Raw genomic sequence first — 21,211 nt, forward strand, 5'->3', positions numbered from 1 at the left:
GGTAGGGAAGGCACTAGTATTTGGGAGGACCAGATAAGGCTTCTTGTAGAAGATGGGATTTTGGCTGATTTTAAGAAAGTCAGGGAAACCAGGAGGGAGAGATGAGGAGGGAGAGAACTCTAGACACTGGGAAAGCCAGTAAAATTACAGAGGGTTGGGAGATAGAGTGTCTTTTTGGAGGAATAGCAAGGAGGTTCTGTAAGGTTTATAAACAATGCGACATGCATTATTGTTTCATTTGCTATGTATCTAGCTGCCCATGAACTCTACAGTTGTTAATATTATTTAGCCCTATTCTCTCTTTTGCATTTAGAGAACAGAATTAAACTGAAAGATAATTAACAGTGGTCTGGTAATCCATTTATGTGTTAATGTTGAAACAAACACATTGTAAATAAATGTGCTATATATATAATTAAAAAATTTAAAAATATTAATTCGATGCATGTAGATATTAGAACATGAAACAACATTTAACCAAATTATTTTACACTTCAAAAACTTGTCATTGAAAATATAGTCTTTCATTTAATTTGGCCAGGAAAACAAGTGTAACTTTATATATCTCGATCACAAGTTCTTAATTTGGATCTACAAATTGGCAAGGGATCCATGGATAGATTCTAGAGGTATCATGAACTTGAATGGAAAAAACTACATCTTCATTTTTGCTTTCTCACTAAAATTTAGTATTTCCTTTAATCATTTATAGCAACTATTCTAAGAAAGGGCAGCTAGGTGACATGGTGGATAGAGCACCAGCTCTGAGTCAGGAGGACCTGAATTAAAATCTAGCCTCAGAGACCTATCAGCTGTGTGACCCTGGGTAAGTCGCTTAACCCTGTTTGCTTCAGTTTCTCGTCTGTAAAATGAGCTGAAAAGGGAAATGGCAAATCGCTCTAGTTCTTTGCCAAGAAAACCCCAAATGGGGTCAGGAGGAGTCGGATACGACTGAAAAGACTCAACAACAGCAGCTCTAAGAAGGGGGTCTATTGGCTTCACCAGACTTCCAGAGAGGTCTATGACACAAAATAGATAAAAGAAAACCCCTAATCTAGATCTAGACCAATTGGGACCTACCTTAATCCTGCTCTAATATTATCTAAAAGTCTGGAGAGGAGTATCGTGATCGAGCTCCCATGAAATCACATGTATCAACAACAACAAAATGTGTTAAATGTTTGCTGGGACAGGGGCATATCTGTTCTATATAACAAAGTTTATAATGATACCCATTAATATTCACCCTATATTTGTAAAGTGCAACTGTAAAACAATGAGACTGAATTTCTAGTGAATGGACCAGAACTTAAGCATCTCAAGTAAGTATTGTCCCCTGCAACCTTAGGAAACCATGATATTATTCCAAAGATTCTGCCTTTGCTCAAATAATTTTTGGAATTCCTATTGGGAATTTCATTCATGGCACGTTCTTTCTTACCGTCTCAATGCTGGCAAATCTCTGTATTTTGAGGGAGGAAATAATTTTTGGAAGTAGCCAAAATTCATTCTAAGTTGACTCGTTGGGTTGGAAAATACCTGTGGAGTATGTGTGTGTGTGTTGTATAAAAAGTGAAGTATAGGTATCTAGGTTCTTTATCTCATGTCTTTGGAGTCTTTGAAGGCAATTTACAAAAAGAAATATTTTACTGAAAAAAGTTTCATTACTTTAGTCATAGCTAAAACTTTTTTTTACAACATATTATATGTAAATTACTCAGGGGAATCAGCCCTTCTTCCATAGGTCAAGGTTTCTATGCAAGATGACATGGGAGAGGTTCTGGTGAGGCCCCACTGGGTCAGCTTTCATAGCCGTTCTACTTTCTGTAAATTGAAAATATACAATTCTCTTTGAAAAGTGTCTTTCCATGTTCTATCCAGTGATTACTATTTTGTTTCTATGGACATCGTGAATTGGAATGAAAGAAAAATCATTCATTTTAATAAAGTTTGGATATTAAAAAACAAGTTTTGATTTCCTTTCAAATAGGTGGAAAGGGGATTATGTCTGTACGTAAGATAACAGTTGGAGAGATCAACATTTGTTAATAGATTTGCACAATCAAACATTTTGGTTCCTCCAATTAGAGTATAAAGCCTTTATACCAGTGACCAAGTTATACGTCTCTGTATGTTTAATAGTGCCTAGAATAGGGCAGAATAGGGCAGAATACATCATAAGGCTTAGTAAATACTGAATGCTGAAAGGAAGGAGAATGAATAGAAGTAAGGAAAAGATGTAAATTGAGATACACTAAACTGTAAGGAAGCATAGTATAACTAGCTAGCTCACTAGCTAGATAATGGAGAGAAGTAGAAGTAAGAGGAAAGGGAGTGATGATACACAGAGGAGGCAGTGAGGTTAGAATATAACTTTTAGACTTTACAAAATTTAGATTTAGAATCTGAACTGTGGGATATTATGAAGTGCTCTCTTGCTATTCCAAATCTTACAAAATCTCAACATCCCCCAGAGTTGAATTTCTGTGAAAGGTGGCAAATAAATGACTTGGAACCTTCATCTGAGAAAAATAAAATGAAGGATTCTTAAGTCTTTGTAATAGAGCAGAACATCTGAGATAGGTCCCAGCTATGGAGAAAGATGATCAGTTTTAGTTGAATTGTTTTGATTAAAGACAAGTGTTAAACCATTAAGTATCAAGAGAAAGAGAAAAAGAATCTCATGTTTACATAGCAATTTATAGCTTCTAAGCATTTGGTATGGAATTGGGAAGAATAGAGAAATGAGAGAATTAATAGGATTTGAAATAGTGGAATAATGGAGAGGAGGAAATTCATGACACATAAATCAGGACCACAGACAAATGAATTTCATTTAGAGCTAAAACAATGAACCAAAAAGGTAAAATTAAGTAAATAATCGAATCTGTAAATGGTGTAATAATTTTGTAGCTGAGACTAATAAAGGGTAAAAAGGTGAATGGAGAGGAACCTTCAAAGTGAATATTTGAAGGTCTCCAGGTTCAGCTTAAGAAAAAGAGAACCATCTCCTATCAGAAGGAAATATGGAGGAGGAAGACAAGGAATGTTCTGGTTAATAATTTAGAAGAGTCTGACAGAATGGGCCTCAAAAAGGGGAGAGAGGATAGCAACAAGTTGAAAGACTTGAAGAGTTGTCAATCCAAAGGCAAACAATGAGGGTTCAGGTGAACAGACAGGCTGTGGTGAAACAATAAGTCCTGTTTTTTGGAGAGGCAACAGGAAGATGATTTTGGGGAGAGCGTAAGCTGTAGTAAAGTTAAAAAGAAAGACTACTATAAACCAGAACTAGATGAGATCTAACTTCACTAGCTGTTAAGAAGCAACAAAAGAAGAAAGTAGATGTAGCCAGAGGATTCTTAAGGTCTTGGAGGGAAATGGGAGAAGTGAGTGGTAAAGAGAAGGAAGCCCAGGATACATTAGAGCCTGTAAACAAGGTAGAGGCTTCAAGAAGTGTCACTGGAAGGGCAACTAGGTGGTGTAATGGATAGAGCATTGGCCCTATCTGTAATCAGGAGGATCTGAGTTAAAATTTAGCCTCAGACACTTGAAATTTCTAGCTGTATAACTTGGGACAATTCACTTAACTCTTATTGCCTTGCCAAAAAAGAAGTCTGGAAGTCCTTGGGGAGGGAGAGATTTTCATTTTTTTACTTGGAGGGAATGCAAATTTAGCATTTAAAACTATACTATTAATTTTAAATTTAAAAAGTAAGCATTGGCATACTTTTTAAGTAATATTACATTTGGGTCATCAAAACTCTGAGAACCTTGGCCCTAGAATTTCTTTTGACTTTTTCCAAGTTCAACATGGGTAGCCAGTTTAAAAAATATAATGTGCTGAGATAACCAGGGAAACAATATTTTGCTAAGGTGTACCATAGACAATGAAGTAATTTTTAAAAATTTTACAGTGAGTTTCTCTGATAAAGGCCTCATTCCTCAAATATATAGGAAACGGTGTCAAATTTATAAAAATAAGAGCCATTCTCCAATTGATAAATGGTCAAAGAATATGAAAAACAATATTCAGAAGAAGTTAAAGCTATCTATAATTATATGAAAAAAATGCTCTAAATCACTATTGATTAGAGAAATGCAAATTAAAGCACCTCGAGGTACCACCTCATGCCTATCAGAAATGAAAAATTTTGGAGGGAATGAGGGAAAATAGGGACACTAATGAATTGCTGTTGGAGTTGTGAACTGGTCCAACCATTCTGAAGAACAATTTGAACTTGGAACTATGCCCAAAGGGCTATAAAACTGTGCATACCCCTCAATCCAAAAATATCACTACCATGTCTATACCCCAAAGATATCAAAGGAAAAGGGCCTATTTGTGTTTTTTTTTGGGGGGGGTGAGGCTATTGGGGTTAAATGACTTGCCCAGGGTCACACAGCTAGTATCATGTGTCTGATGCCGGATTTGAACTCATGTCCTCCTGCCTCCAAGGCCGGAGCTTTAACCACTGCGCCACCTAGCTGCCCCTAAAAGGGCCTATTTGTAAAAAAAAAAAAAATTATAGTAGCTCTTTTTGTGGTGGCAGAGATTTGGAAATTGAGGGGATGTTTGGGGAATGGCTGAACAAGCTGTGGTATATGATTGTGATGGAGTACAATTGTGCTATAAGAAATGACAAGGGCAGTGGTTTCAGCAAAAAACATGAGAAGACCTATATAGACTGATGCATAGTGAAGTGAGCAGAGCCAAGAGATCATTGTACACAGCAACAGCAATATTGTAATCATGATCAACTGTGAAAGGCTTAGCTACTCTATCAATACAATGATCCAAGAAATTCCAAAGGATTTATGATGAAAAAAATTCTGTCCACCTCCAGAGAGAGAACTGATGAGTTCTGGGTGCAAAATAAAGTATAATTTTCTCACTTCTTCATTTTTCTTGCCTTTTTTTTTTTACAATATGGCTAACATAGAAATATGTTTTGCATGATTTCACGAATATAATTGATATCATATTGTTTGCCTTCCAGTGGGTGGAGAAAGAATAGGAAGGAGAGAATTTGGAACTTAAAAATTGTTTTAAAAGAATGTTAAAAAATAAATAATTAAAGAAAAAGAAAAAATGTGAAGTGCTTTACCTTTTGGGTTTGGACAATTTTTTTTTATTGTATTGTTTAAAGGGGAAGAAACACAAAAACACAAACAGTTTATTGGGGAAATCTGTAAAAGAGTCTCTTAAAGCAAAATACTTGGGGAGAAATAATTCTGGGAGAGCCTGAGAGAAAGCATCCTTCAGAAGAGAAAAAAATACTTCCTAAAGGCAAAGATGACCAAAGTATTTTGTTTCTCATCAGGTAATTTACGTAAGTCTATTATGAAGACTTTGAGGTTGATAGCTGGGATACCCTGATAACTTTAACTTTTAGTGACTATGAAAGAATTGTACATTGCCTATTTATGATGTGTATGACAAAAAGGGAATTTTGTTTTCTGACCTTATGGTAGAAGTGAGTCACTTTGCCCAAGGAGATCCTGTTTTGAGGCAAGAATCAGAAGAAGCAGAGTGGGGACAAGAGAAGAAGAGAAGGTAGAAGGCAAAGGAATAGAGGAAGAATGCAGAAGTATGGGCTGCCCCCTCATGCATGAAGATAGCCAGACCCAACAAAGTCCAGCTGGGTAGATGGCTCATAAAAAATGGAGCTAAGCTGAGGATGGAAAGCTGAGAGAAGAGCTTAGAACCTGCACTGTGTTCTGCTTGGAGGAAGACAGGCTGCTACTGGGAGCTGCTGATTAGAGGAACAGTTTTGCTGCTGGAATAAATTGGAGGAAGAAGAAATTGTTGCTGCCAAGGAAAAGAAAGACTACTCTGTCTTGTTCTGTACTACCTATGGCTTGAGAAAGGGAGAGGCTTGTCAGTCTTGCCCCTCACTGCCATCTATGACTTAAGAGGGGGAAATCCCAGAGCCAGCCAAGAAAGAAGACATGAAAAGCTTTGCAAATTCAAGAATAGGGGAACTGCTTTTGCCAAAAGAACGTCAAGGAGTGGTCTAAACAGAGCAGTCAGAAGTGGCATACCCAGCAGAAGCCTTATCCTGTTCCCTAAGGAATTCAAGAACATCAAACCCAGAATTTTAGAGTCACGAAGTGCCTTGAACATAAAGGTTTCTCTACATATATGTCTCTGTGCTAAATTTCTGTGTAGTTTGTGTCCATTCTCCACTGCAGATATTGAGTGCATTGGTGGGAAAGTGTGACCCAGGTTTATGAACTCACTGTTATATTATGGTCATTTTTGCTTTGCATTCTGTTTCAGAAATGTTTGATGATTAAGAGCTAATGGTATAATGAGGGTTAATTTGTTTAAATTAGAAGACCATTAGTTGGGGCTTAGGAGCTACAATTGTAGGTAATAGATATATAGTTCCCCCACACCAGGGATTAGAGGATCCTAAGAATGAATTATAGCAGTATGTCACTGCCTCTGGCAACCTCCTGTACCATCCAAAGTCATTATAAACTGGGCAAGCAAGCCATCTTAGAAAGAAAGAAGAAAGGAAAGTTGGTGACTGGGCGCCATGCCCCTGGGCCACACTCATTCTACACAAGTCATGGCTTGAGCCCCTAGCAGTGTAAAATTCTACCATGCATGTCACAAATTCAATAGTGAAAGCAGCCATTTAAGTACTAAGAAGGAATGAAATAGTAGAGTCATTCTCTGCCTCCATATGTAAATGTGTACAAACCTCTGTAGAATCAAGCAGCATTGTTATCTAATCTGTCCCCCAATCCCTATGGAATCCCCTGCTCCAGAATAATCATTTCACAACTCATGATCCAGTGGTAAAAGCTTGTTGAGTATTGTTTACATCATAGAGTTCCACAGAAGTCTCTTGGGGAAGGCTAGAAAACTCTGAAGCCTCTTACCTAAGCTCTGGGGTTGTTAGAATTCTTCCAGGACATTTGAATTAAATAACATAGATGTAGAATTCAATATACTCCCCCTTATGTCTTCCAGCTCTGATCATAGACTACAACTTTCCTCTCTATCCTCCCTCCCCTGCATGTCCCTAGAATAGATCTACTTTTTTTCCTTAACTTTTGTTTCTTCTCCAGATGGTTCCCCTCTCCTATTTTCTTTTTCTAAGCATGTGCTGCCTTTTTTACTTCTCATTTCCAGGCACAAGGGGCTATAGGATGGCAACATCTTGGAATTTTCTCCTATGAAGAAGCTCCCTTGCCTTGTCATTGTGGACACTTGAAGCCACAGTAGAGAGGTCATACATTACATTTAAAAAAACCTCCTTACCTTTTGGAATGTGTTAAAATAGTCATCAGAATTAACAAATAGAGTTGGGAGAATCCTAAGGGAAGAACTGCTGATAAACATTTATTTCAGTGTTCATCCTGAATGCTCAAACAGTTGCGGCCAGTCAGTATTTGATGATTTACAAAACAAACAAACAAAAACTTACTTTTCCCTATGGTAAATCACAGATACTCCTTGACTGAACAACCCAAATTGATTTATTCTCCAGCTGGTTCAACAACATCAAAACAGATTTTGTGGCTTCTCTCCTTCTCCATCATACCACTCCTAAATCCTCAAGAATTTTCCATTCTTTCCCCTCATCTAAACATTCATATTCCTATTAGTTTGTACTGCATCTTAATGGTACCCACAAATTGTCCCACTGTACGTTGCTCTGGTCAGACACAGACATGTGTTCAGTTCTCAGTATCACATTTTAGGATAGATATTGGTAAGCTGGAATATTACGAGGATGCCGAAGACATTTTAAGCCTTGCTTTTTATGAATTGGTTGAAGGAACTAGGAATGTTTAGCCTGAAGAAAAGAAAACTAAGGGGAAACATGATTGCTGTTGAAGGGCTGCCACGGAAGATGGATTAGACTGTTTTACTTGGCCCCAGAAAGCAGGACTAAGAGCAGTGGATGGAAGCTGTAGAGAAGTAAATTTCAATTTTATCAAAAGAACAACTTCCTAATAATTACAACAGTCTAAAAATGAAATGGTTGAGGCCCTCGTGTTGTAGTGAATTCCCCAAATTCTCAGAGAGACTCTAACAGTGGGCCTGCAGAAACCTTAATGTATCCTGCCTTTGCTGTTTGAGTTTAGTGTCAGTCCTCTATGGAGGAACCCGAAATCCTGTCTACGTGTAGAAAATACCTCTTTACAATTGTTTGTTCATAGGAAGTAGAAGAGACTGAAGAAGGATATCCATTCTAATTGATAACTGAACAGGAATCCCCTCTGTAACACACCTGACCAGCGGTCATCCAGCCTTTGTGTAATGTAAGGTAGAGTCCCTCCTTGAGTCTCCCTCCTTGAGATGTTTAGCTTATCAGAGTTCCTAAAATATAGTACCCCAAACTGAACACAATACTCCAGATATGGTCTGGCCAGGGGAGAGAACATCTGATTTATTATATTCATATTTATCATTTTTTACATTTTATATTATATATTTGTTATATTTATTATACCCCCTGTATCACTCCTAATGCAGTTGAAGACAGCATTAGCCACCTACTCTACGTCTTTCTATTTTTCTACAAAAATAGCACGAGAGTATTCATCAAATACATTGATAGGACATTCCCTGATCCACTATTCTAGTTGTTATTGTTGAGTCATTTTTTTTTCATTGATAGGACATTCCCTGATCCACTATTCTAGTTGTTATTGTTGAGTCATTTTTTTTTCAATCGTGTTCAACTCTTTGTTACCCTATTTGAGGTTTTCTTGGTGGAATATTGGAGTGGTTTGCCATTTCCTTTTCCAGTCTAGTAATACTGTCAAAAAAGGAAATGAGGTTACTCTGGCATGACTTCTAAAGGAGCCATGCTTGCCCTTCGTAGTTAGTACTTCCTTTTTTAAATGTTCTCTAATCATTCCTTTAATAATAAGTTGTAGAATTTTTCTAGGATTCAAAGTCAAAATCATTGACCTATAATCTGTGGATTGTATTCTCTTCTCTTCTTTGAAAATCAGGGCAATGTTTGCCTTTCTCTGGTACTATGCTACTCTCTTCCCCCGGTATGTGGTATAGTGGACAGAATACTGGATTTGAAGTATAAAAGTGCTGGGTCGGAATTCCAATCCTGCCACTTAACTACTTTTTTGACCTCAGGCAAGCCACTTGACCTCTTTGGGCTTCAAGTCTCCTTATCTGTAAAATGAGGTGGTTGCACTAGATGACCTGTGAGATTCCTTCCAGCTCTCAATCTACAATCTTTTGATCCCATTCTTCATGAATCACTCAAAGATTATTGTCGGTGGGTCAGCGGTATCCATCTGCCAGAGTCTTTCAGTAGCCAAGGATGCGGTCTATGGTTATGAAGTCCATCAAGAACAATTTCTTGCTCTCTTATCTCCCTACTGTATTGGATATCAATGCTTCCGGAGCCATTTTTGTTCTCTTCTTTCCAGATCAAAGATCATTTTCCTTGATACAGGAAACAAAATAATAATTGAACAGCCTTCCCTTTCTCCATCCTTCATGATCATTATCCCATTTGTCTTGAGCAGCGGACCTATTCCTTCTTCATTCCTTCCCTTTTCTCCAATATAGATGCAGAATATATTTTTGTTTTCCTTAGCTTACTTCTCCAGCTCATTGTGAGCTTTAGCACTATTGATTGTACTCTAATGGGACTGTGCTACTCTTCTCCGTTTATTCTCTGTTATCTGCTCTTGGTTCTATTATTTGCACTTGTCTTTCTCCAAATCTACATTGGCTGGTGAGTTCCTTGTGCATCTACATCTGTTTAGAAAACATCCATTTTTCTTTCTCATTGGAACTGTTTTTCTTTGTGTCTTAACATAAGAATTTTATTCTTAAAGGCTCCCCATCCCTTTATTATTATGGGCAATACTGATATAATTAGTAATCCCTACTGATTTTATCAGTATGGGCACTAACTGATATTCTGCTCTATTACAAAGACAAGAATCCTTCATTGTATTTTTAATTTTAATTTTACGCATGTCAATAATTCCAGCAATGGAATTATTGAAGATTATGCCAGCAAAGCAAAAGCTCTGGATGTTCTCCCATGATGGAGAGGTTTTGTTTTTTTTTGTGAGGCAACTGGGGCTAAGTGACTTGCTAGTGAGTATTATGCATCTGAGGCTGGATTTGAACTCAGGTATTCCTGACTCCAGGGCTGGTGCTCTATCTACTGAGCCACCTAGCTGCCCAATGGAAAGGTTTTGAACATGGCCTTGGCTATAGTTGGAGTTTACTTGCTTGACTAGCTAAGTACTGAAAAGTAGGCTGCCCACTTGGTGATGGATGCTTTGGTCATAGCAACCCATAGAACAATGAAAAATGCAAAACTATTCACAATCCTCTGTGGCCTACTTCTGTTGAGAAAATAGAAGAAAATGGGGTATAGAATGCTGAGGATCATGCATTTTAGACTATCTCTAAATATTAACTCAGTTATTGATATTCTAAATTAGATATTTTTGTTTAATGCCCAACATGCATAGTCATCTTGACACTTTCACTAATAATAAATCTAGAAGACAAAAGAAAGGTGCAGGTAAATGGAAGTATGGTTAATAAGTTCTTCTTGGAGAGACAAATAAAATCAATGTATACCGTGGTACTCAGTATCTTACATGTAAAGGTGAGAAGGACAAAACACACGTTGGAAAATATAGTTCAGAAGCAATGAAGAAGAGAGGACAACAGCTTATAGATCACATGGAAGCTTCATGCCTATACATCATGAATGAGGCACTATGGCAACCATCAAATAACATCACAAAAAATGAAATTGCTTATATTTTACCAGGTATGAATTGACTCATTATTGATTTGGGAGTTATTACTGATTGATCTCTCTTGCACAGTCAGACAATTGATTTGTTAGAGGAAAAAAAATCAAAGTTAATTAAAAAAACTATCTATAATAAAATATTAATAAAATAATGAGGAAGTAAAAAAATAAGAAAAGTCTGTTGCATGCAAATTCCACCCTGAACTATTTAGACACATTACTAATGATGAAAAATAAAATACAGATAGTGGAAAAACCATTGGCACAAATCGTAAGAATTTCACATGGAAGTTTAACTGATATAAGTCTCAACTGTTATGACATGAAGATTGTAACAGTCTAAGAATCACCTCAGCCAATTGTGAGAAGTACTGCCTGATAAAGTAAAAGCAAAGATAGAAAAAAAATAAATTTAAAGAAAGTGTAGAGAAATACCTAACTAAACAAAGACTTCCTGAGAACACTTAAGGGTAAAACTTGGAAGAAGACAAGAAACAAAATTTAGAGAAGATTTGTAAAGACTTTAATAGCACCATCAAGGATAGTGGAGGTACCATATTTGAACTCTAACATCCCTGTTCCAGATGCATATCTTGACGAAACCAAAAAAATCCCCAAGAAAACAAAGATGGATTAACCAACTGGAATATACCAAGTATATACAGAGCAGATCTGTGCTGGAAGTGGCACAATTTTGAAAGAACTGAGGAACTGATCCTTAAGCTATCTGGAGGAAGAGAAAATATTAGGGACTTGGAAAAAGTCTTAAATCTCATTATAACTAGCATTAATAACAACCAACCCATGCATCTACTTTCCATTCTAAAGTAAATTTTAATGAGAATAATCTACTCACATATTGAGGATACTCTTGAAGAAGATATTAGAAGGAAATTGGTAGATTTTCACAAGAAACATTACACTTTTTTTAACCAATTTTACACAATTGACTGAAAGATGTAAAGAATAAAAGATTCCACTGTGATTGTTTCTGAACTATAAGAAAGTTCAGGATAACAAAGATACAGGTTCAGGATAATAAAATGCTCCCTTAAACATTCTCCTCCAATAAGGTATCTCTATGCATGTCAAAATTATGTAAGATTCTTTTTATAGCAGATAAGCTTGTTTGATGACCCTATGACTATTGATATCAAGCAATGTATACAAATAGGGAAATGGCTGCTTGTTAAAGGTGTTTGCCACTGTCATGGAGGAGATCCAGGGCATAGGACAAGTTGAAGAGTGATATCATGTAGATGGTGAGGTCCTCACAATACTCTTGTTTGCCAATAACATTGTATCAATTGCATCAAGGCCCAAAACGTTGTGCAGCCTCCTAAATGAGATTCATTGTCACTCAAAAAAGTTTGGCTCAACTATCCACACAGAAAAAAACAAGTGGATGAAGAATGCTTATTGTCCAGACCGTGCTATGCAGTTAAATGGACAACCTATAGAGCTTATCCACCTGTATCTTTGTCTCTGTGTCTGTGTCTCTTTCTCTCTCTTGCTCTTTGTCTCTATTTATCTCAGAAAGAATTTTCAAAAGGACATGAGCTGGGTCCAGAATTGAACAGGAAGAGGAGAGTGGGGAAGTTGCCTTGGGAAATTGCAAAGTTCTTTTAATCACTCCAAGCTTCTTTTTGAAACACAAAACTGTTTTTTAAACACCATTATGGCAGCAAATCATGGAACACTTCAGACCCCAAAGAATTGGGAACTGAGTTTAAAGCAGACCCAAACGAACTGCAACACATTTCAAACCAGGAATTAGGCAGAAGAAGTGGTATAAGGGATGCCATCAAATAAATGTGTGATGGGCCATCCACGTGGGGAGAGTAAAGGATGACCAAGGGTGAGTCCTCATAATGTCAAGAGAACACATAAAACAGCCCCACCAATTTTTATAGACCGCCTCTGGAGAGCTCAGGAGAGTATATGGAGATACAAGTTACCTGGAATGGGTAAGAATGGATAGGTTGTGAGTGGTATCATTGAAGAAATTACCCACCTTAATGAGATCATCAGTCTCATTGGAGAGTACTTCATTGGAGTACTAAGTACTACTCCTACCAATGCAGCTTAAAATCTCACTCCACCTCGAGAACAGTGGGTGTTATGAAAACAGTGGGTGATGAGTGGGTGTTATGAAAAAAAAGCAACCCAAGACTTCACCTAGTGGCCAACCTCTGATATTAAACCTTTCCAAACTTGGGCTGGTCCTCAGACAACAGATATCTAGACTATTGCTGGTGTATACCTGAAGTTCTTCCGCTTTTATAGGAAATTCCGTTGATATAGCCTATAATAACTAAGCTAGAATCTTCTCCATGCCACTATGAGGCAATGGAACAGACCTTTAGTGGAAGATGGGATCATGCAGAAAAGGACAAAAAAGAAAAAATGAGTTTCTGCTGTTGTGTGTGCTAGCCATGTTTTCACCCTAAGCACGTTGCTAGAAGGAATAGCTAATATACTGGAAGACAGACATAATCTAAAAGGATATCAATAAGTTAGAGCTTTTGATTGAACCTAATAAGATAAAATTCCCATGATATAAATGTAAAGTCATGCACTTGGATACAAAAAAATCAATTTTACCAGTGGAAAGAGGAGGAGATGTAGATTGCTTAGCAGCTGTTTTGGAAAAGGGGGTTAGTAGAAAAGGGGTTGGGGTTTTTAGTAGACTGAAAGCTCAAAATGAACCAGTAAGGTGATGAGACGCACAAAAAAGCTAAATCTTGGGTTTCATTAATAGGGGCCTAGTTTCCAGGAATAGGGAGCTCCTATTATACTATTCTCTGGTTAGACCTCATCTTGAGTATTATGTTCAATGCTGGGCACCACAGTTAAGGGGACATTGATAAATTAGAGAGTGTCCAGAGAGGGAAACCAGTATGGTGAAAGGTTTTAAGTCCATCACATATGAGTATCACTTGAAGGATCTGAGCAGGTTTAGCTTGGAGAAGAGAAGACTCAGGGGGAAGACATGAAAGCTGTCTGTCTTCAAGTATTTGAAAGTCTATCATATAGATGAGGAAGAGACAGATTTAAGCTTGATACCAGGAAAAACATCCTAAATTATTGGAGCTACCCAAAAACAGAATGGGTCACCTCTGGGGATGGTGGGTTCCCTTCCTTGGAGGTCTGCAGGTATAGTTTGGACAACTACTTGTCAGATATGTTACAGTGGGGATCTCTTTAGGGTACTGAAGTAGCTTCTACTCCCCAAATCTGTGCGATCCTATCCATTTAATTAGCGTAGTTCAGTTCCTTGGTGGTGGTGGGGTGTTTTTAGAGTAATGATACTGGATGAAAAAGGAATAAATGGAAATGGGCTAGAAAAGGGAGAGATATGTGAGTAGGAAGTGTGGGCAGGAATAAATGGGAACCCCATTCATTTTTTAAAAACAACTTAGGAAGCTGATAATTATTTCTGACAACTATTTTTTTTGTTTGTCATTTAGTTTGGGATTGTTTATTTATCTCTGCCAATTTGTTGGTTGATTCTTAGATTCAAGAAAAGATCAAAGAGATAAATATTTCTAGATTTTCCATGGGGACCAATTTTGCAGCCTTTATACAGCCAGAATCTCAGTGGAATAAATAGGAGTTTTGCCTATTCACATCACCTCCTTTTATATCTAGTTTTTGAAGCCTCATACTACATTCCAACCCGAGATGCACTCTGTACTTAGAGAATTCTCCTAGGAGCTGGAAACCTTTAAGTGCATTAAAACATCTCACAAACTAATGGTGATTTGGTCACACATCACCCTCTACAAATTAGAATTAAGTTCCAGCTACTAGTCCCTCCCTTTAGGGGATTTCAGAGAAGAAGAAAAAAAAAACCAGCCCTATCCAAGAGGGAATGGGGCCATAGTATCATAAAAAAAACCCACAACAAAACTCAGTGTTCTAAATTGTGTTCACTCATGAAATCTCCTTACACACTAAGCTTAAAGGGAGAACATGCTCTCAATGTTTATATTTTGTCATTGACTTCCATAAAGAAAACACGACTATAGATAGATGAATTTTTTTGGGCAAATCTTGTTAACTACAATCTTACATGGAGACATTACTTTGAATAATTCTTGAACAACCAATCTGTTTAATTTTCTCTTTGATCGTTCTATTATTCCCATTGGCAGATTTTTCCTTTCTCCTTTTCCAAGAGTGTGGATTCTTTTTTTTTTCATTCTTCAAAACAAACTGGCAGCCTCAGCCTCACATGATTCTTTCTCCACACATTGCCTAGAACTTAAGGAGGAACTGTGCCTGTTTCCCTTGGTACCCCAGCTTGACATTTTAAAAAGTACCTTCTATCTTGACTTCTATACTCAGAAATCTGCAAAAGTCTACAAAAGCATTTGGTTCCACAATTTTAAAAAAATGTCAGATTGCTGTAAGAGGTGATAGAAATATGTTGTTTCCTTCCTTCCCCCACAGCACAATAGAAAGCAATGAATTGCCTCTGCATCTCAGTAAAGTGATTTGATGCTGACATGCATCTATTCACAGAATATGAGATGCCACCTAATCTGTTCTGTAACCTCTAACAATTTAACAGCTCTTCCTCGAATTAATTGCAAGTTACAGGTAATAGCTGGTGCCTCCCACACCTCTCATCTTGCTGACCATGTAGCCAAACATCACTAGAACCTTGGCTCATATGGGTACCAATCAGCTCCAGTCTTAAATATGGAAGAAGTTGTAACTGTCCTACTGGCGTGCTTTCAAGGTTCCAGAGGGTTTTCCTGCACCTCCCCCTTTAATGCCTTTCTAATCAATTTTCTGATGGCTGAAATTGCACCCTTAGCTTTTTTTTTTTGCTTAAAAAAAGCAATTTTGCATTTTGCAAATGCCTCTAGGAAGAATAACACTGAATGTTATCATTTATTAACACCTTAGTGTGAATGAGTTGATTAGATACTTGCCTGAAATCAGAGTTTGATAGGAGGGAGAGAATAGGAAGGAATTGATATTTAACAGGAGACGTGGCAGAGGGAGGCAAAGTAGGAGGAGTGAGAAAAAGGACATGAGCAGGAATAAATTTCACCTACTTTGTAATGTCATAGAGAATTAGCTCTGGTACCAATCTACCATTTTGATGCATGTCAGCATGAGTTAGCTGAGGGCATAGAAGAAGAATTACTTGTCCTTTTGTTGTTTCTGAAATCTGAACTGCTTTTAGAAATAAGGGCTGGAATGTTCCATAGGAACTCAGAGCATGGAACACTGAAGCATGGCACATTCTCCAAGTAGGCTATTTAAAAACAAGTCATTTGGCTTCCCCCTGTGATTCTAAATAAGTGTAATTGCATTATCTGAGCAGCCACAGTAACTATTTCCATAATGTTCTGCCACATCTGTGCCTTCCAAGGCTAGGTCTGTACAGGAAGAAATGGAGTAGAGATTTGGTAATTGGTTTATTTGATCAATTTCAGCTATGTCACAGCTAATATCCATCAAAGGTCAGAAAAATAGAAGGTTGGACTTGTGTTAACACTTCTATTTTGAACTTCACCATTTAACCGTCCTCATTAGGGACTTTTAGAACCATAAAACAGTATTTTTGAAAACATTTCCACTCCCACACAAACATTTTCTGGGGAAAAAGAGTAACCAGAAGCACAATTGCCAAATACATTAAAAAAAATCTATCATCGTCCCTATAGAAGCCATTCCTTCATTGGATGGGAGGTGACACTAGATGACCTTCCAACTCTAAGATTCTATGTCAAGTAAATTTGTCACTCACTGAAGGACATTAACCAGTTGGCGGTCATTAGTTAATCTATACAACATCAAAACAACTGGTCAATTTAAAGACTTAGGGGAAAATCTCAGTCAAGCCAGCTTTTTGATATTATATAGACAAAGTGATGGGTTGGTTACATTTTTTACCTTTTGTATGGGTTGCACTGCCCTGTGCAGATAGGCATCTAAAATCCTTAGGCATCCAAACCAATCAATGTCCTCAGGCCAAAAGCAACCCTTTTGGACCCTTCATTATACAGTTAGGCTGTCTAAATTATCAAAAGAGTCATATGATTATATTTCCACTTTGTTCTGTAGACAAACCCTGAGCACTGTTTTAAATGTGAGTTACAGAAAGGGTGAGCTCAGTAATGTAAGTCTCCTCCCAAATGTTACAATTCAGAATAAATAACCAGCTAAATCACTACCACAGAGAGCTGATTTCTTGGTCAAATGTTATTTTTTGAAATGTTCTCAGGCATAGACTTGAATATGTTGGTCCCTGGTGGCCAACTCAAAACATACAGCCAAGGCAGCTACTCCTTTAAATTGCTAAAGATTAGCTAATGAGCAAAAAACCCCCACAAAAACAAAAAACCCTGCCAATTAAGAATTCTTAACAATATCTTTAATTACCCATATAGAGAAAGGTAAAATCTATTTTTTTTTTTACGTGGTAAATCTCTTATAGCAACTGCGTGCTTAATCTCCCTGAGAGTCAACATCTTGAGTACATATGTTGTCATGATTGGGTCTGTATTGACTAATTCAAGACGAAAGGGCAGAATTACCAAAGACTCAAAGCCAAAAATGAAAGTGAAATAGTGGAATGAAATTGGGAGAAGTGTTGTAATGGTCAACCAACTTCAGCAATTGCCTTTCAAGTCCCCGGTGGAACAGGTTAACAAATATGCCATCATCCTAGCCCGGCTGTGCATTCATTCTGTTTCCAGTGGGAGATGGAAAAACCTACATCTTTCTTATTTTGTCTGAGTGCACACATACATGTTATAAAACACATCCATGCCTCTCCTAAAACTAATACTCGGCTTTTTAGGGACATATAATCAATAAGATATAATAAATAATCATGATATAAATATTTCTCACAGGAGCTGCAGAGATGGTGTGAGTATAAAACTCCCTTCTAAGATTTCAGTAAAACCAGATCTCACAAAGGATCTGAAAGAAAAAGAAAAAGAAGCTTATGTTAATCTAGTTTAGCATAACAGTCACTATATTAAAGACTATTTTATGTGACACAATACTGTTCTTTTCCAGATGAAGTCACAGGCAAGAATTCTGCTACAGGTTTCTCATAACAATGAACAGAATAATCTTAAGGGGTTTAAGATCAGCTAGAAGAGGAGGAGAATCAGGATTTTAAAATGCAGCCGGACTGTAACACTGTCAGAAGGCTTGGCATGCAGGAGGAATTTTCCTCCCCAGATCATCCTTCTGTCGGCATGTACAAAATACCAAATGCACTGGTTTATGTTATTAAAAAAAAAAACAAATGAAAGAACAAAATGCTTACGGGCCTTACAGTGAGATAACATCAGGAGGAACGCTGCGTGGAATAGATCTGGCATTTTCACATAAAGCATTATCTTTGGTGCAAGTACACAAGGCAGGACATTTTGGCTTCGTTGGTTTCTTCCCTTCAGTCAGCAAAAGCACAGATAAAAAGCATAGGAAATAAGCAATTCTTTTCAAGGGGATGCTGGCATTGCTGGCACTTTCCATTCTTTTGATCTTTTCTGGTTCCATCCAGTAGAAAAAATATTCCCAAACATGAACAGAACGCTTCTGGATTCAGAGGGTGATTGTCTTGCTCTCGGGCCAAGTCCAGAATTCGTCCACCCTTTTCTGTTTGCCTCTGTGCCTGTTTTTAAAAACAGGGACCTGCAGCTGATTCGTGAGCTGCTCCTCACTCAGGCAGTGCACAGCTCCGAGGGAGAGACCTGTGAGGTGCTCTAAGATGGGGAGAATCCAACTGGCTGGAAGAGAAAACAGACTTGCATCACAGCGACAACACTGAGCCCCACACAGCATTGGAGGGCAAAGTGATGTAAGAGAAAATAAACAGCTTTCTGCTTTCACAGGGAGGCCCTTTAATTGTTACCAAAAATAGGGCAGCATTATGGCTTATTAGTGGGTGGGTGGGTGGGTGGGTGGGAGCAGTCATCTTGCACTGGATCTCGCTGCAATCTCAGAAGAAACCTTGGGGAATTTTCTTTCCCCGTGGCAAGCAAATTCAGAAGTGAAGCTATACTTAAAGCTGACACCCTCTGGAAAATGAAGTTAGACGGAACTCTCCCCATTATCGCAAAGCCTTTTGATGATTCTTTTATTCAACCTTGTTCAAGTTCTCCTACAAAGAAAAATGAGCCCAAGGGAAATAATGACCATAAAGTATCGTAAATGTTTGTTGATCAATATCAAGGGGTGAGTATGCATCATTAGCGAGGAGGGGGGAGGGTGTGAGACTGGATAGATTACAAGATATGCCTCACTTTACCTAAGCAAAGTGTTTCCTGAAAAGTTTCCCGTAAATCAGATTTTTGTAAATTGAATCCTATTTTAAATGCCCGAGTGAAGCTTGCTATGTAATGGAATCATTTAAGGAACCAGGTTGTAGAAGTGAAGAATCCCTTTTTTATATGAATAAAACACTTTTTAGCAATGGCGTACAGTGGAAAGGGGCCGAGTTTTTGAGCCAGGAGACTTGGGTTCGAATTGACTCCAGTGCTATGTGATCATAAGTCAGAACCTTCATTTCCTCATTTGTAAAACCGGGGATAATGACACTTCTTTTATCTACCCTGCTGGGTTGTCGTGAGTATTTTGAACAAACTAGGACTCCACCCAGCCAATCTCCACCGTCGCTAAGACCCCTGTACAGTAGGTTTCCTCTTCTCCCATTCCCTGTCCCTCCTCCATCCTGAGTATGAGGAAAGTGCTTTGCAAATTATAAAGCACCCACAATAATCACCATAATAATTGACAATTAAAGGGCACTTTAATGTTTGCATAGCTCTACCCACATTTTTCCATTTAATCATCTTAGGTGGTAGGTACCACAGGAGAATTAGATCTAGTTCTAGCCACATAAATCTATACCTGGAAGGGACCTCAGGAGGCATTTAGTTCAGCCTGTTTATTTTATAAATGAGGAGACTGAGACCCAGGAAGGTCAAATATCTTACTCAGGTCACACATGGCCACTGGCAAAGGTAGAATTTGTAGGTCCTTTGACTTCAAATCCATTGTCCTTTCCACTTGTACCATGCTGCCTTATTATCAACATTTTACAAATGAGGAAACTGAGGCTCATAGGGGTTAAATGACTTGCCAGTGGTCACATAGCTGGGATTTAAATTCAGGTCTTCCTGAGTCCAGGTCTCCATCCATTAATTCAAACTGCTTGTCACAAATGTGAGTTAATATTTTATTTTGAAAGTGGAATATTCACTGGACTGGGAGCATAGACATCTAGGTTCTACTCCAGCTCTGCCAATAACTAAAAGCAAGTCCCTTTCTTTCTTTGTGCCTTAATTTCCTCACCTCTACAATGAAGAAGTTGAATTAAATATTCTCTTGAAATCTCTTCCATCTCAAACATTCTGTGATTCTATAATTCTATGCAATCTAGAATTTCAGAGTTAAGATAAAGCACCCACTAGAAAGTAAAGCTTTGATGTTTACAGTGAAACATCTATGTATTTATGATCTCATCAGTATAGATACTCTCTCCACTGGTATAATTCACAATCCATGTGAAACTTCCCATCCTGTCCAAGTCTTTCCAAGAGTCCTCCAGAGAGGATCTAACCAATGCCCTGTTTAAAAAAAAAATATTCAGTAATAACTGTGCAACAGTAAGTTGATCAAACCCTCAACCTCACTACACGAATTCTTTTCTAGTCACAAGCCTTTTTAACGATGTCTTTTCTACCACTTGTATACAAACCATTGTTGGTAATATATTGCTGAAATATCAGCCTATTTATATTCATCATATGTCTTTCCATTGCTCTTTGGGACACCTGCAATTATGATTCCCCCAAGATGAGATTGTTCCATGTCTTTCAACCATTATAGCATGACCATGAAAATATGTGTTCAAAAGAGGGATTTTGGTTGCAAGGAGTAGCTTGAGAAAGAAGGTGGTACAATTTTCCAAATGAAATCCAGCCTGATGTTTTCCTTCTGCTCAATTCTGGGCCCCATTCATAATCAGTCTCCAGAGTCTCTAAGTTATATGAATGAACTCAATGATCTGCCCATAATCTAGGCAATAGGTATTCCTCCTCCACTTGGGTTTCACTTTGGCCATGGATGGATTAATGCACCAGTCATCTGTTTGAAGTGGCTGTGGATTTTTTGTTTGAGGAGGTACTTTAGTGCTCAGGGGCTTAATGCAATCAGCTGGTCATCTGCAAGCAGGAACATCCAGAAAACATCCCTTCTGACAGGGAATCCCTCTTTCACTTGTATTTTGTGTAGGACATTCTCCATGATTGTGGTGAACACCTTCAGTGAGCTTCTATCTCCAAGTTTTATACTTCACTTGATACTGGTAACCAAGAGATTGCTGGAGAGTTATCTCTTTGGTGTCATCTGTCAAGGAATCTTGCACAATCTTAATGTATGTATAAGAGACATCT

The 21,211-nt window shown here is 37.9% G+C and overlaps 1 protein-coding gene across 2 annotated transcripts in view; it reads right to left on the reverse strand.

Moving 5' to 3' along the window:
* LGI1 (leucine rich glioma inactivated 1) overlaps nucleotides 1-18,608 on the reverse strand; it is a 57,126-nt gene extending 38,518 nt beyond the window's left edge. For both annotated transcript variants that reach the window (XM_020964189.2, XM_020964188.2), the window contains exons 1-2: nucleotides 18,088-18,608; nucleotides 17,652-17,723 (exon numbers count right to left, since the gene is read on the reverse strand). In XM_020964189.2, coding sequence (XP_020819848.1) covers nucleotides 17,652-17,723; nucleotides 18,088-18,311 — 296 coding nt within the window. In that variant the 5' untranslated portion in view covers nucleotides 18,312-18,608. The remainder of the gene's footprint in view (nucleotides 1-17,651; nucleotides 17,724-18,087) is intronic.
* Between the last annotated feature and the right edge of the window lie 2,603 nt (nucleotides 18,609-21,211).

Source organism: Phascolarctos cinereus, unplaced genomic scaffold, assembly GCF_003287225.1.
Source record: "Phascolarctos cinereus isolate Bilbo 61053 unplaced genomic scaffold, phaCin_HiC Scaffold_3;HRSCAF=262, whole genome shotgun sequence".
Taxonomy (NCBI): domain Eukaryota; kingdom Metazoa; phylum Chordata; class Mammalia; order Diprotodontia; family Phascolarctidae; genus Phascolarctos; species Phascolarctos cinereus.